The 16,727-nt window shown below is 44.4% G+C and overlaps 1 protein-coding gene across 1 annotated transcript in view; it reads left to right on the forward strand.

Annotated features, from left to right (window-relative positions):
* The first annotated feature begins 335 nt into the window (after positions 1-335).
* LOC117353477 (cytochrome b-c1 complex subunit 7) overlaps positions 336-16,727 on the forward strand; it is a 45,782-nt gene continuing 29,390 nt past the window's right edge. The window contains exons 1-2 of the mRNA XM_033929440.1: positions 336-413; positions 11,823-11,894. Coding sequence (XP_033785331.1) covers positions 395-413; positions 11,823-11,894 — 91 coding nt within the window. The 5' untranslated portion in view covers positions 336-394. The remainder of the gene's footprint in view (positions 414-11,822; positions 11,895-16,727) is intronic.

Below are 16,727 nucleotides of genomic sequence, written 5' to 3' on the forward strand. Positions count from 1 at the left end.
GGCAGCGCACGGAAAAGGCCAATGGAATGAATTGAAGGGTGGGGTCATATGTCTTTTTTTTTATCTTCGTAAATAATGGTAACAGATTGGGGGTGCTAAAGCCTAAACCCAATGGAAATTACCCCTCCCTGTGTACAGTTATCGAATTTGCTCAATATCGGGGACGCTCAAGCGCCCACAGAACTGGCTCCTACGACTGCAGGACATAAATTGAAACCGGGAAAGCTCTCGGCTTCGATAACATTTCCAAATGCGGCTTCCTGTCTCTCGCAGGTGACGTACAACGTAACGACGTCTTCCGTTTTGCAAGAGTTCCGCCCACGATATACCCGCACTTCACGCCCCGCCCCTTATTCTACCCAACAGTCGTTGCGTCGTTAGGGCTCAGGTCGTGATGGCGGCGAGGGCACCAGGTAAGAGGGGGAAGGAGGAAAAAATGGTAGCGGTTACCTAAAGCCCCTGGTAAGTCCGAACTTACCAGGGGATTTAGGAAGGAGTGTGTGTGTGCTGTGGCTGCGAGAGAGGCATGAAGTGTGTCAGTAGTTCTGCGCCGTCGTGATGAGGTCGCTATGCCCTTGGTAGTCTGTGACTCGGGCCTGGTTTGTTTGTATTTCTTCCTGACTAGATGTTTATTCTTGGATGAAGCCTTTTTAAATTATAAAGACTTTTGCAGCCTATTCTGCGGGCACTTGGCTAGGTCAAACAGTACAGGCTGGCGTTTGATAGCTTTAAAGGATAATTTTGAGAGCTCTTGTTTCTTTTGCTGGACCAACAAAAATAATTTTAAGTGTATGGTAAGATCTAACAGGCAGTAAAAGTTCCTTTAACTCAGAACTAAACTAAACTAAACCTTAGGTTTATATACCGCATTCTCTCCACAATCGCAGAGCTCGGCACGGTTTACAAGAGTTGGAAGAGAGAGAGGAACGCCATTGAAGGTACCGTTAAAGGATATAGTGAGAGGAGTAAGTGGAGGGCATAGGATGTCAAAGATGGAGTGAATATTACATTTTTGAAAACAGCCAGGTTTTCAGGCGGAAAAGTTGGAGAGAGCTCAGGATCCGAAGGGGGGAGGTAAGGTTGTTCCAGAGCTCAGTGAATCTGAAGGGGAGGGAGGACCCTAGTTTTCCTACACGGGAAGTGCCTTGAAGGGAAGGATAGTTTGTTTGTGAGTGGATCTGGTGGTATTAAGATTTGAGGAGTTCCAGGAGAGTGGGATAAAGGGAGGGAGGATGCAGTGAAGGATTTTGAAAGTTAGACAGGCGCATTTAAAGTGGACCCTGGCGTTAGATAGATTGTGAGCCCACCGGGACAGAGAGGGAAAATGCTTGAGTACCTGATTGTAAAAACCACTTAGATAACCTTGATAGGCGGTATATAAAATCCTAATAAAATTGGAGCAATTGGAAGCCAGTGAAGCTTTGATAGGAGCGGTGAGGCATGGTCGAATTTACTTTTAGCGAAGATAAGCTTAGCCGCGGCATTGGGGAGAAGAGACTAACTTTTTTATTCTAATTTTTCTTAGTATTATTTTTTGCCTGTTGAAGGGCCGTGCTCTCAAAACTCGTGTTAAAATATCTCTAGGTTGGATTTTAAAACGCTATTGTGGTAAACGGTGGCATTGGAAGCTCAAATCAGAGGGTATAGTTAGGATGAAAGTGAAAGGAGATAACATGAAACAAACAAAATGATATAGATGGTATATAGGCAGACTAAATAAAAATTATATGGCCTATCGCTTTCTTTTTTGTGTGTGACATTTTATATAGTAAGGATGAAGGGTCTCTGTATGTATGTGTAATTTTTAGCTCAGTTCCCAAAGTCTATATATTTTTTTAATGTGTTCCTTATAAATCTGGGATAAACACAGAGGACCACTATATAGGGAAAAGGATGGAATCTGATTAAAGCAAAGTTTAAATGGCTTCATAATTGGAGTGAGCTTTGACGGTTTCAGACTAGGTTGGGAAGTAAAACCAGTGCTGGGCAGCTGCTATAGTCTGTACCCCAAAATAGGCAGGGAGAGAGAGATTAAGTATGCCCAGCTTTAAATCATGAAGTGCAGAGTGCCATATTCAACAATAGCCACCTTGGGTAGACTGGATGGACTGTGCGAGTCATTTATCTGCCAAAATTACTATGTTTAAATATTTAATGTTCTCAAGGAAACTCCTTTAGTTGCATTCTGAATGCTCAGCCCTTTCTAACCCAAGCCTGAGATAAATATGTATAAATTGTAGTTTCAATGTGTTATTAAAATATATGATTGATACATTCATAATTCAGTATATAGGAAAGATTCAGTGTATAGGAAAGATGGGTAAATGGACAGTTCCTGTAGCTTGATAACTGATATTGTTAATAAGTTTGTCTTATGCTAATTGAAACCCTTTTTGTTCAATACACACATACACTTTTTTGAACAAAACTGCTTAGGCTCATAAAATCAGTAGTCAAGAGGTGATGTCAAAAATGGTTGTCTGAATTGGGAGCTGGTCGTATGGTAAAGAAATCTAAGAAAGCAGGCTGCTTCTTTAACAGTGCTTGACAAATTGAACTGTGTGCTGCAGGGAGTTTGGTAAATGTGGGACTTGGAAATGTGAAATTAGCCTAAACTGCCTTTTCACGCAGCTCATGGGAAATATGCTGTTTTTCCTTTGAGTTCCGCCTACAATGTAAACCGAGTAGGTAGCAGTGTTCTTTGCTTTTCACTTATTTCTCCTCCCCACCTATCTTGTTTCTGAGCATTCCCCTTTCTTCTTCATTACAATTAGTCTCTCTAAAGCAGTGGTTCTTAACCTTGTTGGAGGTACTGAACCCCACCAGTTTCATATGCGTGTTCACCGAACCCTTCTTTATTGGAAAAATAAAATATGATTTTTACAAATTCAAAACATAGGTATACAGTGAGGGAAAAAATAATATCAATTTTGAATAATAATAACATAATAATGAAATTTACTGCAAATCAGTGTGACTTCTGCTGTTGCCTCTCAGAGACCAGTTCAGAAATGCGCGGCTTTACCTTGGCAAGTGCCACTCTCATGTCATTTTCACAACAAAGTCTGTTCCTTTTCTTCGTTTTTATGTCCAGCATCCTCGAAAAGGATTGCTCGCAAAGATATGTTGTAACAAAGGGTATGAAAAGTTCCAGAGCTTTCTTAGCAATAACAGGGTACGTTACCAATTGTTGACACCAAAACATTGAGAGCATTGTTGTTCTGAAGAGTTGCTGTTGAACCTGGCTCTGCTGAATTTCAATGATTTCATCGAGGTATTCATCATTGACATCTGTTGTCTCAACACTAAACGTGAACGGCTGTCTCACCCATGCTGGATATGACTCTTGTAGGGAAGTATCCGTCGAGAGACTTTGCAAGCTCATCTAAGTGCGCGGCATTAGTTTGCTTCAGTTCCGTGGGTACAGAAATGTTTCCGATTCCAGATACATCTTTGATCTTACTTACACAGTTGTCTAGCAGGGGAAAGTTTGCAAAGTTATCGTTTTCTGTTCGTCGTTTCCATAATGGTAGCTTTTTTTGAAAAGCTTTCAGGTTTTCTTCCGCTTCGATGATGTTCACTCCACCACCTTGCATCTGCTTATTGAGATGATTGAGAGCTGCAAAAATATCAGCCATGTACGCTAAAATGAGAATGAACTCAGAATTTTTGAAGCAATCTGCATGACAGTGTTGCTGCTCTTGCAAAAACAGAGCTAATTCCACACGCATGGCAAAAACACGATTCAGCACCTGTCCCTGGGATAACCACCTAACTTTAGAATGGTACAGAAGTACCTCGAATTCAGATCCCATTTCTTTACACAGCTCCTTGAAGATGCGGTGCTTCAGAGCATTATTTCGCACATAGTTCACGCATTCCACAACAATTTTTAAAACTTCTGCCAGTTTTGGAGGCAAGGTTTTTGTTGCCAACGCATGCCTGTGCAGAATGCAATGCGTAACAATGATGTGTGGTGCATCGGCATTCACTAGCGCACCAAAACCGGACTTTCTTCCGAGCATGGCTGGAGCTCCGTCCGAACAAACTGCAGAAACCATATCCCAAGAAAGATTGTTGTCTTTGAAGAAGTCATCCACAAGTTTCTTCACATCAGTTGCCTTAGTTGTTGTTGTAAGAGGCTTACAAAATAAAAAATCTTCCTTTATCACGTCGTCTTTCACATAGCGCACGAATACTGCAAGCTGGCTTAGATTGGAAACGTCTGTGGTCTCGTCGAGTTGAAGGCTGAATTTTGCCGGGCTTGAAATCAGATCTGCAACTACTTGAGACAAGATGTCTTTGCTCATGTCCTCTATTCTGTTGCTGATGATGTCATTTGAAAGAGGAATTTCAGATAACTGAACTTCAGCCGCTTTTCCCAGCATGATATTCGCCATCTTCAACACAGCTGGTTTTATGAGTGTTTCACCAATGGTGTGTGGTTTGCCCTGCTTTGCGATCAGGTAAGCAACTTCGTACGATGCTGTGAGGATTGGTTTGTTGATGGGTACAAAGCCGAGAACAGGCAGAGTAGCCTTTTCATCGAATCTTGCTCTCTTCACCTTGAATTCAGCGAGCGTTGTGTTCTTGTATTTTCCATCTCCATGCAGCTTAAGGAAGTGTTCCCTTAGTTTTGCCGGAGCTAGACTAGAATTACTCAACTTGGCATTGCAAATCATGCAATTAGGACGCTGACTCCCATCACGTTCCGTTATACATGTGAATCCATATTGTACATATTCGTCCGACCACTTTCGTATTTTGCTTGACATAGTTAGTAAGGGATTAAAATATTAAGAAAGGTATCACACGACGTACCATCACAATAGTTACAATTCGACTTCTGTGCGCATCAAATCCCCTGCAGCACAGATAGGCCAAGCGATGTTGCGTGATTACCTGCAGCCAATTATGGACAAGCGGGGCGTATCATCACGAATCATAAGCGCTTCAGTCACGTTCAATCATCTATCAGTTAAATCACAAATTTTGATCAGGAATTGATTGATGTATATAAGGCGTTAGTTACAGATTGATAGATCAAGAAACCGAGTACACGATCAGTCTTGATCAAAATCACTGAATAACTGATAGATGATTCAACGTGACCAAAGCGCTATATGAGTCGGAGGTGTGTTTTGACCTCCGCTGAACCCGCGAGACTGACTCACCAAACCCCTGGGGTTCGATCGAACCCAGGTTAAGAACCACTGCTCTAAAGGTTACTCCTGGCAGAATTCTGTGCAAAAATTTTGAAAATTCTAGTGTTTTGCATAGAATTCTCCAATCCTGAGACCTGGAATTCCTTCCTGCCTTTTCATTTCTCAAGTTCCAGCCTCCTCATTTCCTTCTCTCATTCCAATTGCAGTTCTGTCTCCCTCTACATCCCACCCCTCTCTCATTTGCACCCTGAATCTCATTTGCACCCTGAATCCCCTCCCATAGTCTGGCATCTCTCTCTCCCTCTCTTCACTGCCTAAGAATCTCTTCCTCCCTTTCCATTACCTTTTTGGTCTTGGTCACCCTTTCTCTACCAGCGACCCACTCCCCCTTATGTGTCCAGCATCTGTGTGCCCTCATCCCACCTACCACCTCTCTCGCTTGCACCCTGAATCTCTTCCCTACACTCAATGGTCTGGCATTTCCCACTCTCTAAGGCCAAGCATCTCTTTCTTTTTACCTCCTCTTCCCCTCCCCCCCTTTCGGGTCTGGGTTTCCTTCTCGCCTCCTTTTCCCTGTACTTACTTGTCCTGCATCCATAGCCCCTCTCCTCCCCCATCAGGACTAGCATCCATGTCCCCTCCTTCCCCCCCAACTTGCAGTCCAAGATCCCTCCTCTCCCCACGGGCCTAGCATCCATGTTCCTCCTTTCCCCCCCCCCTCCCCCGGGCTGATCTGGCCTCTCTGCAACCAACTGACCCTCCACCCATGAGATCACATACCTACAGGCCTCTCAGATCAGCAGCAGCAGCACTATGAAGAGGCTATGGCCGGCCCTTCTTGCCACATCATCTTTCTACACTAAGTGACATGGCATTGCAGTGTTCTCCCTAGGGCCTTTTAGCTGGGCGGTCCACCCAGCTAATTTAGACGAGCGCCCGGCTATCATCTGTTGCTGAACATTAAAAAAAAACAAAAACCCCGGCTTGGAGATTTCAGCCCGTAGCGAACTTATGCTCCGGGGCTCTAATGTGTGCATGCTGGCTTCCCTTCTCTTCCCTCCGAAACCGGAAGTTATGTCCGGGGGGTGGGGGAGAAGGTAAACCAGCACGCACATGTTGAGAGCCCTGAAGCAAGCATTCGCTACGGGCTAAGGCTCTTCTTGCTGCCGGGTCCTGCCTACTTTCTGTTTCCGCGAAGGCAGGACCCGGCAGCATTTCCCCCAATAGGTCGATCGCGATCTTGGGCCGATCAGCCTTCCTCTCCCCGACGGCAGAATTGACGTCGGGGAGAGGAATGCTGGTCGGCCGAAGTAGGGAGAGCTTGGGGCGGCGTCGGCTTTTGGACCTGTTATTGGCGGCGGTTTGGGTCCTGGTCCCCGATAGTAGTGGCAGTGGCTTGGGGGAGGGCAGGGAGAAAGAAAGCAAAAGGGCAGGCAGGGAGACAGAAAGAAAGAAGAGAAACAGAAAAAAAAGAAAGGGAGGCAGAGAGAAAGAAAGGGCAGGGAGAGAGGAAGGAAAAGTTGGGGGAGGGAATGAGGTCTGGAGGAGAGGAAGCATACAGGCTAAAAGAAGGGAAGAAAGATTGGATGCACTGTCAGAAGAAGAAAGTGCAACCAGAGACTCATGAAATCACCAGACAAGGTAGGAAAAATGATTTTATTTTAAATTTAGTGATCAAAATGTGTCTGAATTTATATCTGCTGTCTATATTTTACACTAAGGTCCCCTTTTACTAAACTGCAATATAGGTTTTTAGCGCAGGGAGCCTATGAGCGTCGAGAGCAGCGCTGGGCATTCAGCGCAGCTTCCTGCGCTAAAAACTGCTATCGTGGTTTAGTAAAAAGGGAGGGGATATATTTGTCTATCTTTGTATGGTTGTTACTGAGGTGACAGTGCATAGTCATCTGCTTTGACCTCTTTGAAAAACCCTGGAATAGGAATGATAATTAACATTTTCTATGCCTACAGTGTGCTTTGTGTTTTTTTTAACTTTTATTGTTGGTAGATCATTTTGACTTGGTCATTTTAAAAGTAGCTCGCAAGCCCAAAAAGTGTGGGCACCCCTGCTGTAGAACATCGCTCCTTAGTTTTATCAAGTGGTGCAGTGAGGGGCCAGCACTTTACATCTTATCACCTCATTCTTTCTTTTTTTCTCCTCATGTACAGCACGGTTCTTTATTCTAAGCAGCTCTGGCACTAACAGTACTACGGGTGCCTTATGCTACTTTCACTACCACTTGCAGTCAGGTTTGGCATTTTATCATGGTTTTGGTTTTTTATTTAGTTTTTCACCAGTATTTTCATTTATTTATTAAAGCAGCCTTTTTTAACAGCCCGATGCCCCTCCCCTATCAGTGTGCATTCAATCCACTGTCGACGCTTTTTTGGCGCCTATTTCAACAGATCAAATATCATAGCCCCACTGTCGCGTGTTCACATTTATTCTGCGTATGAGTTTATCTCATCAGTGCAGAGACCTTTTTGTTAAATCCATTTTACTCTCCCTTTTTTACTTTCCCGAGTGCTGTGGTTTTATTCTTTGGTTTTAATAGAAGCTCATTTGAACAATAATTTAGATCTTTCCCAGGTTTCACTTTTCATCTACCCGGTCTTTTGAGTTTAGAATTACATTTTATGACATATTTTTGTGGTTATAATTGTATGACATGTCTAAATCGGTCAAGTTATCCATTCTTTTTATTATTTTTTGTCCCCTCATACAGTGGCAGACTGCCCCGGGTGCCAGCCTTAGGGGGATACACAGCCGGCTGGATCCAGAACCTTCCGAGCTTCTCTGAATGGCACCTGCACCTCAGTGCGGATGCCGTACTTATTCTGAAGCAGAGTCGGCAGCCACACTGAAGTGCAGGAAGGTCCTGCGATGACTGCATTTGCCGCCTCTGTCTCCGGAAAACGTAAGTGGCGTCGGAAGGGGTGGACTGGCAGCTGCAGTCATTGTGGAACCTTGCCACAACTCCCTGCATCTGCCGGCCACCCCCTCCAACATCATTAACATCTTCCAGAGGCAGAGGCAACAGAAGCAGTCATCATGGGACCTTGCTGGTTTGGAGGGAGAGAGGAGCATAGAAGGGTGGTAGAGGGAGAAAAAGGGGGTCAGGGTGGTGTGGAATGGTGGTGGAAGGAGAGAAAGAGGGCAGATGCTGATGGAATTGGTGTGCAGGGAAAGGAGAGAGAGACATAAGGGGAAAGGATACTGGATGGAATTGGGTTGGAGGAAAAGAAAGGGGGCAGATGGGGGGGAAGGGAGAGGAGAGAGTGAAATGCCAGACCATGGGTGTGTGGGAGAGGGAAGGGAAGAACAGGAGAGAGATGCCAGACCATTGGAGGAGAGCAGGGAAGAAGATGGATGCCAGAATAATAGGGGTGAAGGGAGAGATGGAAGGGGAATACAAGGAGAGAAGATGCCATATAGAAGGGGCAGAGAGAGGGTAGACTGGATGAAAGGAAGAGAGTGACAAGACTATGAGGAAAGCAGAAACCAGAGATAACAATGTAGAAAAAAATTCTATTTATTTTTTTTGCTTTAGGGGAGTATGCTCCCTGTACAGCCTGCTCCTTTGTTTCAGGACTCAGGGATCTGTCTCTTGGGAGCTAGCTCACCTCAGGTTCATCCGCTAGTGGGTGGGTGCAGTCTGTGAGATTCCATGGAAGTGCGACCAGGATCGGCGCTGACTGCGTCACTCTGCATATTCGCTTTGGTGCTGATATCCAGTGCTGGTCTCCAGTCGTTGGTTTCAGCCCGGGGGAGGGGCAGTCAGAGTCCAGTGCGCAGACTTGTTGAGGCAGAGGATCTGCCTGTAGGCTGTTCCAGCTACCTTTCCTGTGGTCTTTCGGTATCATGTGGCACAGTAAGTAATGAACTGACAGGCTGTTTCACAGATTTGGGGGTCTCCAAAAGTGGATTTTGGGCAGTTTCGGAGTGAGCCTTAGTTCTCCCCTCCCCTTAAAATCCTGAAATTGCTGTGTTTGGGAGGTCCTGTGTTTTTTTCCAGGCTGTTTTGTTTTGAAAATTACACAGGAGCCATATTGGAATTTTTTTCTGATTTGAACTTAAGATTATTTTTTGTAACCTTCCAAGCATATTTTTTGAAAGATGAACCACTCATGTGAACTTCCCAGGGCAGGATTCCTCAGTTTATGCCTCATTTGTGATGGATGGCCATGAGTGGCCATGTTTGACGTGCCCTGTGGCACAAGAGGGGGGTGAAATTTAATTGGCCCGGGTTCCCTTGACCTCAGATGGCGGTCCTACAGTCCAGCACGTCCAGGGGCACTCGAAAAAAGTTGAAAGCGGCCCTGCAAAGCACAACCACAATTTGGAGTCCAAAGCCCGCCAACATGGCTTCTGCAAGGGAAGATCGTGCCTAATGAACTTATTACACTTCTTCGAAGGAATTAACAAACAAATAGACATCGTATACTTAGATTTCTAAAAAGCCTTCGACAAGGTGCCCCACGAACGCCTACTATGGAAACTGAGGAACCTGGAAACTGAGGAACCATGGGGTGGAAGTTGAGGTGCATAGATGGATTAAAAATTGGTTGGTGGGTAGGAAGCAAAGGGTAGGAGTAAAGGGCCACTACTCGGACTGGTGTTCCGCAGGGGTCGGTACTCGGACTGCTGCTGTTCAATGTTTTTATTAATGACCTTGAAACAGGGACGAAGTGTGAAGTTATAAAATTCGTAGATGACACAAAACTTTTTAGTGGAGTTAGGACTAAAGAGGACTGTGAAGATTTACAAAGGGACCTGAACAAACTAGGAGAGTGGGCGAATAAATGGCAGATGAAATTTAATGGAGAGAAATGTAGAGAAATGTAAAGTCTTGCATATTGGGAACTGAAACCTGATGTACAGCTATATGATGGGAGGGCTGGTAATGGGTGAAAGTAGCCTAGAGAAGGATTTATGGTTACTGGTGGACAAAACAATGAAGCCGTTGGCACAGTGCGCAGCAGCCTCTTAGAAGGCGAACAGAATGCTAGATATTATCAAGAAAGGTATTACAACCAGAACAAAGGAAGTTATCCTGCCGTTGTATCGGGCGATGGTGTGCCCACATCTGGAGTACTGCATCCAATATTGGTCGCCATACCTTAAAAAGGATATGACGATACTCGAGAGGGTACAGAAAAGAGCGATGAGATTGATAAAAGGTATGGAAAACCTTTCATATGCTGAAAGATTAGAGAAACTGGGGCTCTTTTCCCTGGAGAAGCAAAGGCTCAGAGGGGACATGATAGAGACTTATAAGATCATGAAGGGCATAGAGAAAGTGGAGAGGGACAGATTCTTCAAACTTTCAAAAACTGCAAGAACGAGAGAGCAGTCGGAAAATTAAGAGGGGACAGATTCGGAACCAATGCTAGGAAGTTCTTCTTCACCCAAAGAGTGGTGGACACCTGAAATGCGCTTCCAGAAGGTGTGATAGGACAAAGTACGGTATTAGGTTTCAAGAAGGGATTGGATGATTTCCTGAAGGAAAAGGGGATTGAAGGGTATAGATAGAGGATTACTATACTGGTCTTGGACCTGATAGGCCGCCGTTCGAACGGAATGCTGGGCGTGATGGACCTCTGGTCTGACCCAGCAGAGGCAATGCTTATGTTCTTATGTTAAGACTTCTAAGGATTGTAAGAAGGATCCGCAGGGGGTGGCTCCTGTCCTGGATGATGGTTTTTCACCTGATTTTATTAATATGCTATATCAGACTTATTTAGCTAAGAAATGATGCCTTTCTCACCTCTCCTGGCACTTGCATCGGTACTAGGGTTCCCTCCCCCCCCAGGAGGGGAGTCCCAAGCCCAATCCTGTCATGTCTTCCCCGGTTGCGCCAGTGGTCAACCTGGATTCACTGGATGCCTTGATCATGCCTTTAATTACGCAGACTAGCACTACTGCAGCAGGGGATATTGGTATTCTCACGGATTTCCAGGACCAGGATCTGGGAGGTCTTCCTGATCTAGGGGAGGATCCTACATTGCAGAGATTTTTTAAACCCACAAACTTGGTTGATTTGATATCCGAGTCCCTCAGGGAATTACAGCTGGATTCCTCCCCGACCTTACCTGGTGGTCTAGCGGTGACGGGGGGCAGGAGCGATCTTCCTAAGCTCCTGCTCCATGCAGAGCCGTCATCAAAATGGCTGCTGTGAGGGAGGTGGGGATGAGTCAGAGCCAGCCCAAAAAATTATTCACAATTTTCCCTATTCGTAGGCCGGATCTGCCCCTAACCCCCGTGAATATTGAGGGTTTGCTGTATTTCCCTGTAACTTCGACTGTCAGGATTAATCTGTTGTTCTAAAGGAAAGAATTATTAAGTAAGACATAATTATCTAAACAATTATAGAAGGAAAAATTATTTTGGTTATGGTTTATTTTATTGATTATAGGTGTTACAATGAACTTTATATTTATTCATAAATGTTTTAGTTTTGTTATTTGTATTTTTTGTGATACATGATATAATTTTTTTTATTCTGTGAGTTTTTATTCTTTTCATGTCTTATGTTTTTAGACTCATTTGGCAGGCTGTTTATGCCGAAATACATGTCGAGTGGAATTTTTCCCCTCATCTTTTCTGTTTTGTGTCCTCTTTCTATTTGGTTGTGATATCTAGTTTCAACTTTTTTTCAGTTTCAGCCTCAAGCCGTTTGATAGAGGGCTTTCGTAAATGGTATTACAGTGCAGCAGGATTCAACAAACTTGGTAAGTATCTCTGAAACCCTGAGTAGAATGCTCCTGAACTACATTTTAGACATCTGTATATTAGGGTTTTTTTTCAAAGCTTTCTGAACAATGGTGAAAATAATTAGCAGTATATGATGATGGATATTTATAAATTGTTATACAATTCAGAGGAAATTTAGTGGCAGCTGTCTATGGATGTAATGCTTTGTTTACCTTTTGAGGTAGAAATTTTGATGGGTAAAGAGCTTAACTTGAACTAACACATTTACTGAACAAATCTAATCATTTTAGTTGGATGACTAGATAGACAGTGGACTTGTGACTACATGTGATATGGTTGAATTGTAGCAAGGTAGTCTTAATACTTTTTTGCACTGAAGACTTATACATTTTGGGAAGCTAGGAGGTGGGCTCAGGGTTGGATTTTTTGGGTTTGTTTGTTTTTTTAAATTAGATTACAAAGTGGTTGAATGACAGATGTGTGTTTCTGTTATGGTCTAGCACAGGGACATAGTGTGCTGTGGTCAGGTTGCTCACCCCTATATCCAATTCTTGCCCCTGGTTGCTGGCTAATGCCTGCAAGGCTATGAAGTCCAAGCATAAAGAGCTTCCAAATTCTAGCAAGAATGATAATCAAGTTCAAAATATTTTCATTTGTTTAGACCAGGGGTGTCAAACTCAATCACATAAAGGGCTGAAATCTAAAACACAGGCTAAGTCACGGGCCAAATTTTTTAGTAAGATACTTCTCCATCTCTTTTCCCTTCCTCACTCCTCCTATCCCTGTGCACCATCTCCTCCCTTCCCCTCTTGTGTTCTGACATCTCTGTTTCCTTCTTCGTATGGTCTGGCATATTTTTTCTCTCCTTCCCACAGATTGGCATCTTTATCCCTTCCTTCCTTTCCCTCCTTTCCCCTACTGTGGTCTAGCATCTCTCTCTCCTCCTTCTTGTGGTCTGACCTCTCTCTCCTTCCATCCCCCCCTTCCCCTGATCTGGTATCACTGTCTTCTCCTTCCCACAGTCTGGCATATTTCTCTCACATTCTTCCCTTCCCTCCTTCTCTATCAGTTTCTGACCTCAACCCTCTCAAGGGGTTCCATTCTCATATCAAACCAAGTAGGTTATCTGCAAATCCTTGACCTCCATACTCTTCCCAATTTAACATTCATACCTACCTACCCCACCCCCCTCGCCATTAGCAGTGCCCCTCAAGTCTCCTGAAAGATACACACAAATATCTGTGATTTCTGCATAAGCCAACTAACCTTCTACATAGAGCACTGCTTTTTGTCCTGGACTCAGTGTATAAACTGTTATGCAGTATTTAGTTGTCCAGCTTGTACATGGAACCAGCCCCTCTGCTTGGGTAACATTTTCTGTCTGCACAGTGATAGAAGCTGTAACTTGGGCAACGGATTTGGCAACACAATATTTCCCAGCCATACTGTGGTTGCAGAAGTACCGTACTCATACCTGATGAAAGGAAAGAGAAAACTGAAAAATTCCTACCAGAGGAATGTCCTCTTCCTGATTGGCTAAAGAGCCTATAAATAAAAATATCAGCCTTACCCCTGCCTATTAGCTGTGCTTTATACTGATATTTTTAAAATGGCCTCTAAAATGCTAGCCCTTATGCACTGTAACAGAATTTCTATCCCTTAAACTCCCTTACTAAGTGAGCAGAGTACTTTAAAGTTTCTGAGCTTACCTATATAGCTGTAGTTTTCCTTTTTCTCAATTCAAAACAGCAATGCAGGAATAGCTAACTCAGCTGCATAAGAGGAATTTCCTTGAGACAGCTACGGTGAAACATAGTTCTATGTCGTAATTTGATCCCCCTTGCTGTGTTGATACAAAAGATGAGTATTAACTTTAAATAACTGCATAAATAATTTATTAAATAAAAGTTTAAACAGAGTATATCAAAATAAAATAATAAGATGACATAAAGACCGATGACAGTCTGGGTGCCATTGGTCTGTGTGTGAATACATGATTACACGCAGCAGTATCGCCGAGGTCTTTGAAGAAATGTATCTAAGCTATTAATAATAGTAATGAACCTTCGGTAGATACTATAACTGTAGAAAAACATTAGGAGATTTCTAGTGCCAGCTGAAAATAGGCTGGAGATACCAGCATGTAAGCTAGGCATTATTATCTGTTACAACCATTTAAGGGACCTCCAAAATGAACATAGGGGGATTTTTTTCTCCTATTTATTTATTTCATTTTTTTTATCCCGTTCTCCTTAACAAGCTCAGAATGGGTTACAGGTTAACATACATAGTATACAGTCAACAGGTTCAGTGTTCTCCCTAGGGCCTTTCAGCCGGGCACTCCGCCTAGCTAATTTAGCTGACCGCCCAGCTGTCATCTATCACGAATCCTGCTGCTGCTGCTCAACATTAAAAAAACAAAACAAAAAAAACCTCCTCTCACCGGCTTGGAAATCGCCCGTAGCAAACTCATGCTTCGGGGCTTTAAATTGTACGTGCAGGCTTCCCTTCTCTTCCCTCCGAAACCAGAAGTTACGTCCCAGGGAAGAAGAGAAGGGAAGCCAGCATGCACACTTTAGAGCCCCGAAGCATGAGTTTGCTACGGGCTGTTCTGCCACTTATTTCTGTCAAATGGGATGATCAGTGACACTCAGAAAAGCACACAGACAATATAAAGCATAAACAATCACACTTTATTATACATATATATATATATATATATATAAGAATAAAATAGCATCACCGTATCTCAGGCAAACAGTCTACCTTCACAATTGGGAATCCCTCAATAGATAGGCGAGTAGACACGGGAGACTGCCCCTTGAGACATCTTGGATCCTGTTCCTGGAGACGTCTTGGATTCTAATGTTAGGAGCAGAATCCCGTCCTTATAAAAGGGTGAAAGCTGTTGAGTTCAAAAAGCATAAACAGCTGGTCCTGCTCTTTTGTTCCTTGTTTTGACAACACCTAGGTCAAGGAGGTGTTGCAGAGACCGGCCCATCTGGCTTTATTGTCCTTTTGATGTTAATTGAGAGACACGCAGGCAAAAGGAAGTCAGGATGTCAGAGAAGCAGACTTTGATGTTATCAAGGAGGTGTTGAAGAAATCAGCTTCCCATCCTTTTGATGCGGTTTGGGCAACTCCCAGGTCAAAAAAGGTCAAGATAGCAGATACTTGTTGTGGAAACCTTTGATGTTGTCTTGGCAACACCCAGATCAGATAAACAGACTTGAGGAGACATATCAGTAGTATGCAGAGTTTCAGTTACCCCCCTGGCCATCTGCATAACACGGGCTAAGGCAGTTTTTGGTTTGCTGTACTTCTTTGGGCCTGCCTGTTTAGCTGATGGGGGTTTCCTAACTTCTGGTGCCTGTTTTCTGCAGTCCCGTTAGCAGTGCGCAGGTAAGCTACTATGGTACTGCATGTGTAGGCTTCAAGGGCTGGAGTTGCTGGGAACTCAGAGCTGACTATGGGGAGCCAAAGTCGGCCTTTGGTTCTGTGCGGGAGGCGAGTTCAGATCAGGAGGTTGAGTTTCCTATGGTGACAACCAGTGCCAGTGGACTCCTCAGTGGCAGTTCCAGTTTCAGCAGGAACGGCCTCCATTTTGGATTCTCACTATGTCTTGCTGCCACATACTCAGTCAGCGACGGAGGGAAGTTAAAACTCTCTTACTTGCTTCGGGCCTTCCTCGCTGCCGGGTCCTGTCTAATTTCTGTTTCCGCAAAGGCAGGACCCGGCAACAAGAAAGGCCTGAAGTAAGGAAGAGTAGAAAGTTGTAAGCTTCCCTCCGTCGCTGTCCTATGGAAGATAGGTCAGCGATGGAGGGAAGCTTACAACTTGCCTAGCGACTCTGTCGACGGGTGTGTGAGCTGGGAGGGATGGGAAGAGAAATGCTGCTACTGCACCCAATGGGGGAGGGGAGGGGGAAGAGAAAAGCTGCTGCTGCATCCAATTGGGGGAAGAGAAAAGCTGCTGTTGCACCCAATTGGGGAGGGGAAGAGAAATGCTGCTGCTCCCAATTGGGGAGGGAGGAGGGGAAGAAAAGTGCTGCTGCTGCTGCATTCAATTGGGGAGGGGAAGGGAAGTGCTGCTGCACCCAATTGGGGAGGGGGGAGGGGAAGAGAAGTGCTGCTGCAGCACCCAATTGGGGAGGGGAAGAGAACTGCTGCCGCAGCAGCACCCAGTTGGGGAGGGAGAAGGAAGACCAGGGAAAGGAGAGGAGAGGCGAGATGCCAAGACCATGGGAGGGAGGGAAAGGAGCTATCAGATCATAGAACGGGGAGAGATGTCAGCGCATATGGGGGAGAGAAGGGAAGGAGATAGAGATGCCAGACCATGTGGTGGAATGGGAAGGAAGGAAGGAAAGGAGAAGAGAGAGATGCCAGAGCATAGGGGAGGGGGTGAAGCTGAAATGAATCATGTATAAAGGAGAGAAAGGGCACAGGATATATAGTTTATTGAAGGGACACAGAAAGAGGGAAGATGCCATATGGAACAGAGAGAGGGCGGACACTGGATGGAAAGGGCAGGGAAGGTGGATTGTGGATGCAAGGGGTAGAGAGAGAGAGAGAGGGCAGAGGCTGGGTGGAAGGGGCAAAGAGGACTGATGTTGCATGGAAGGGAGCGAGGACAAATGCTGACTAGAAAGAAGAGAGCGAAGAGAAGATGATTAAAGCAGAAACGACAAAAGGTAGAAAAAAATTTTTTGTTGCTTTACATAGAATCAAGTAGTATTGTAACTATTGATTAAAAGTTTATAAATAGGAAATGGAAATAAGGCAATTTTGGGGGGACTAAACCCCTTTCCTCAGGTCAGGACAGGATAACATAACAGCAGTATACTGTATTGT

The sequence above is a fragment of the Geotrypetes seraphini genome, chromosome 2, assembly GCF_902459505.1.
Source record: "Geotrypetes seraphini chromosome 2, aGeoSer1.1, whole genome shotgun sequence".
In the NCBI taxonomy this organism is placed as follows: domain Eukaryota; kingdom Metazoa; phylum Chordata; class Amphibia; order Gymnophiona; family Dermophiidae; genus Geotrypetes; species Geotrypetes seraphini.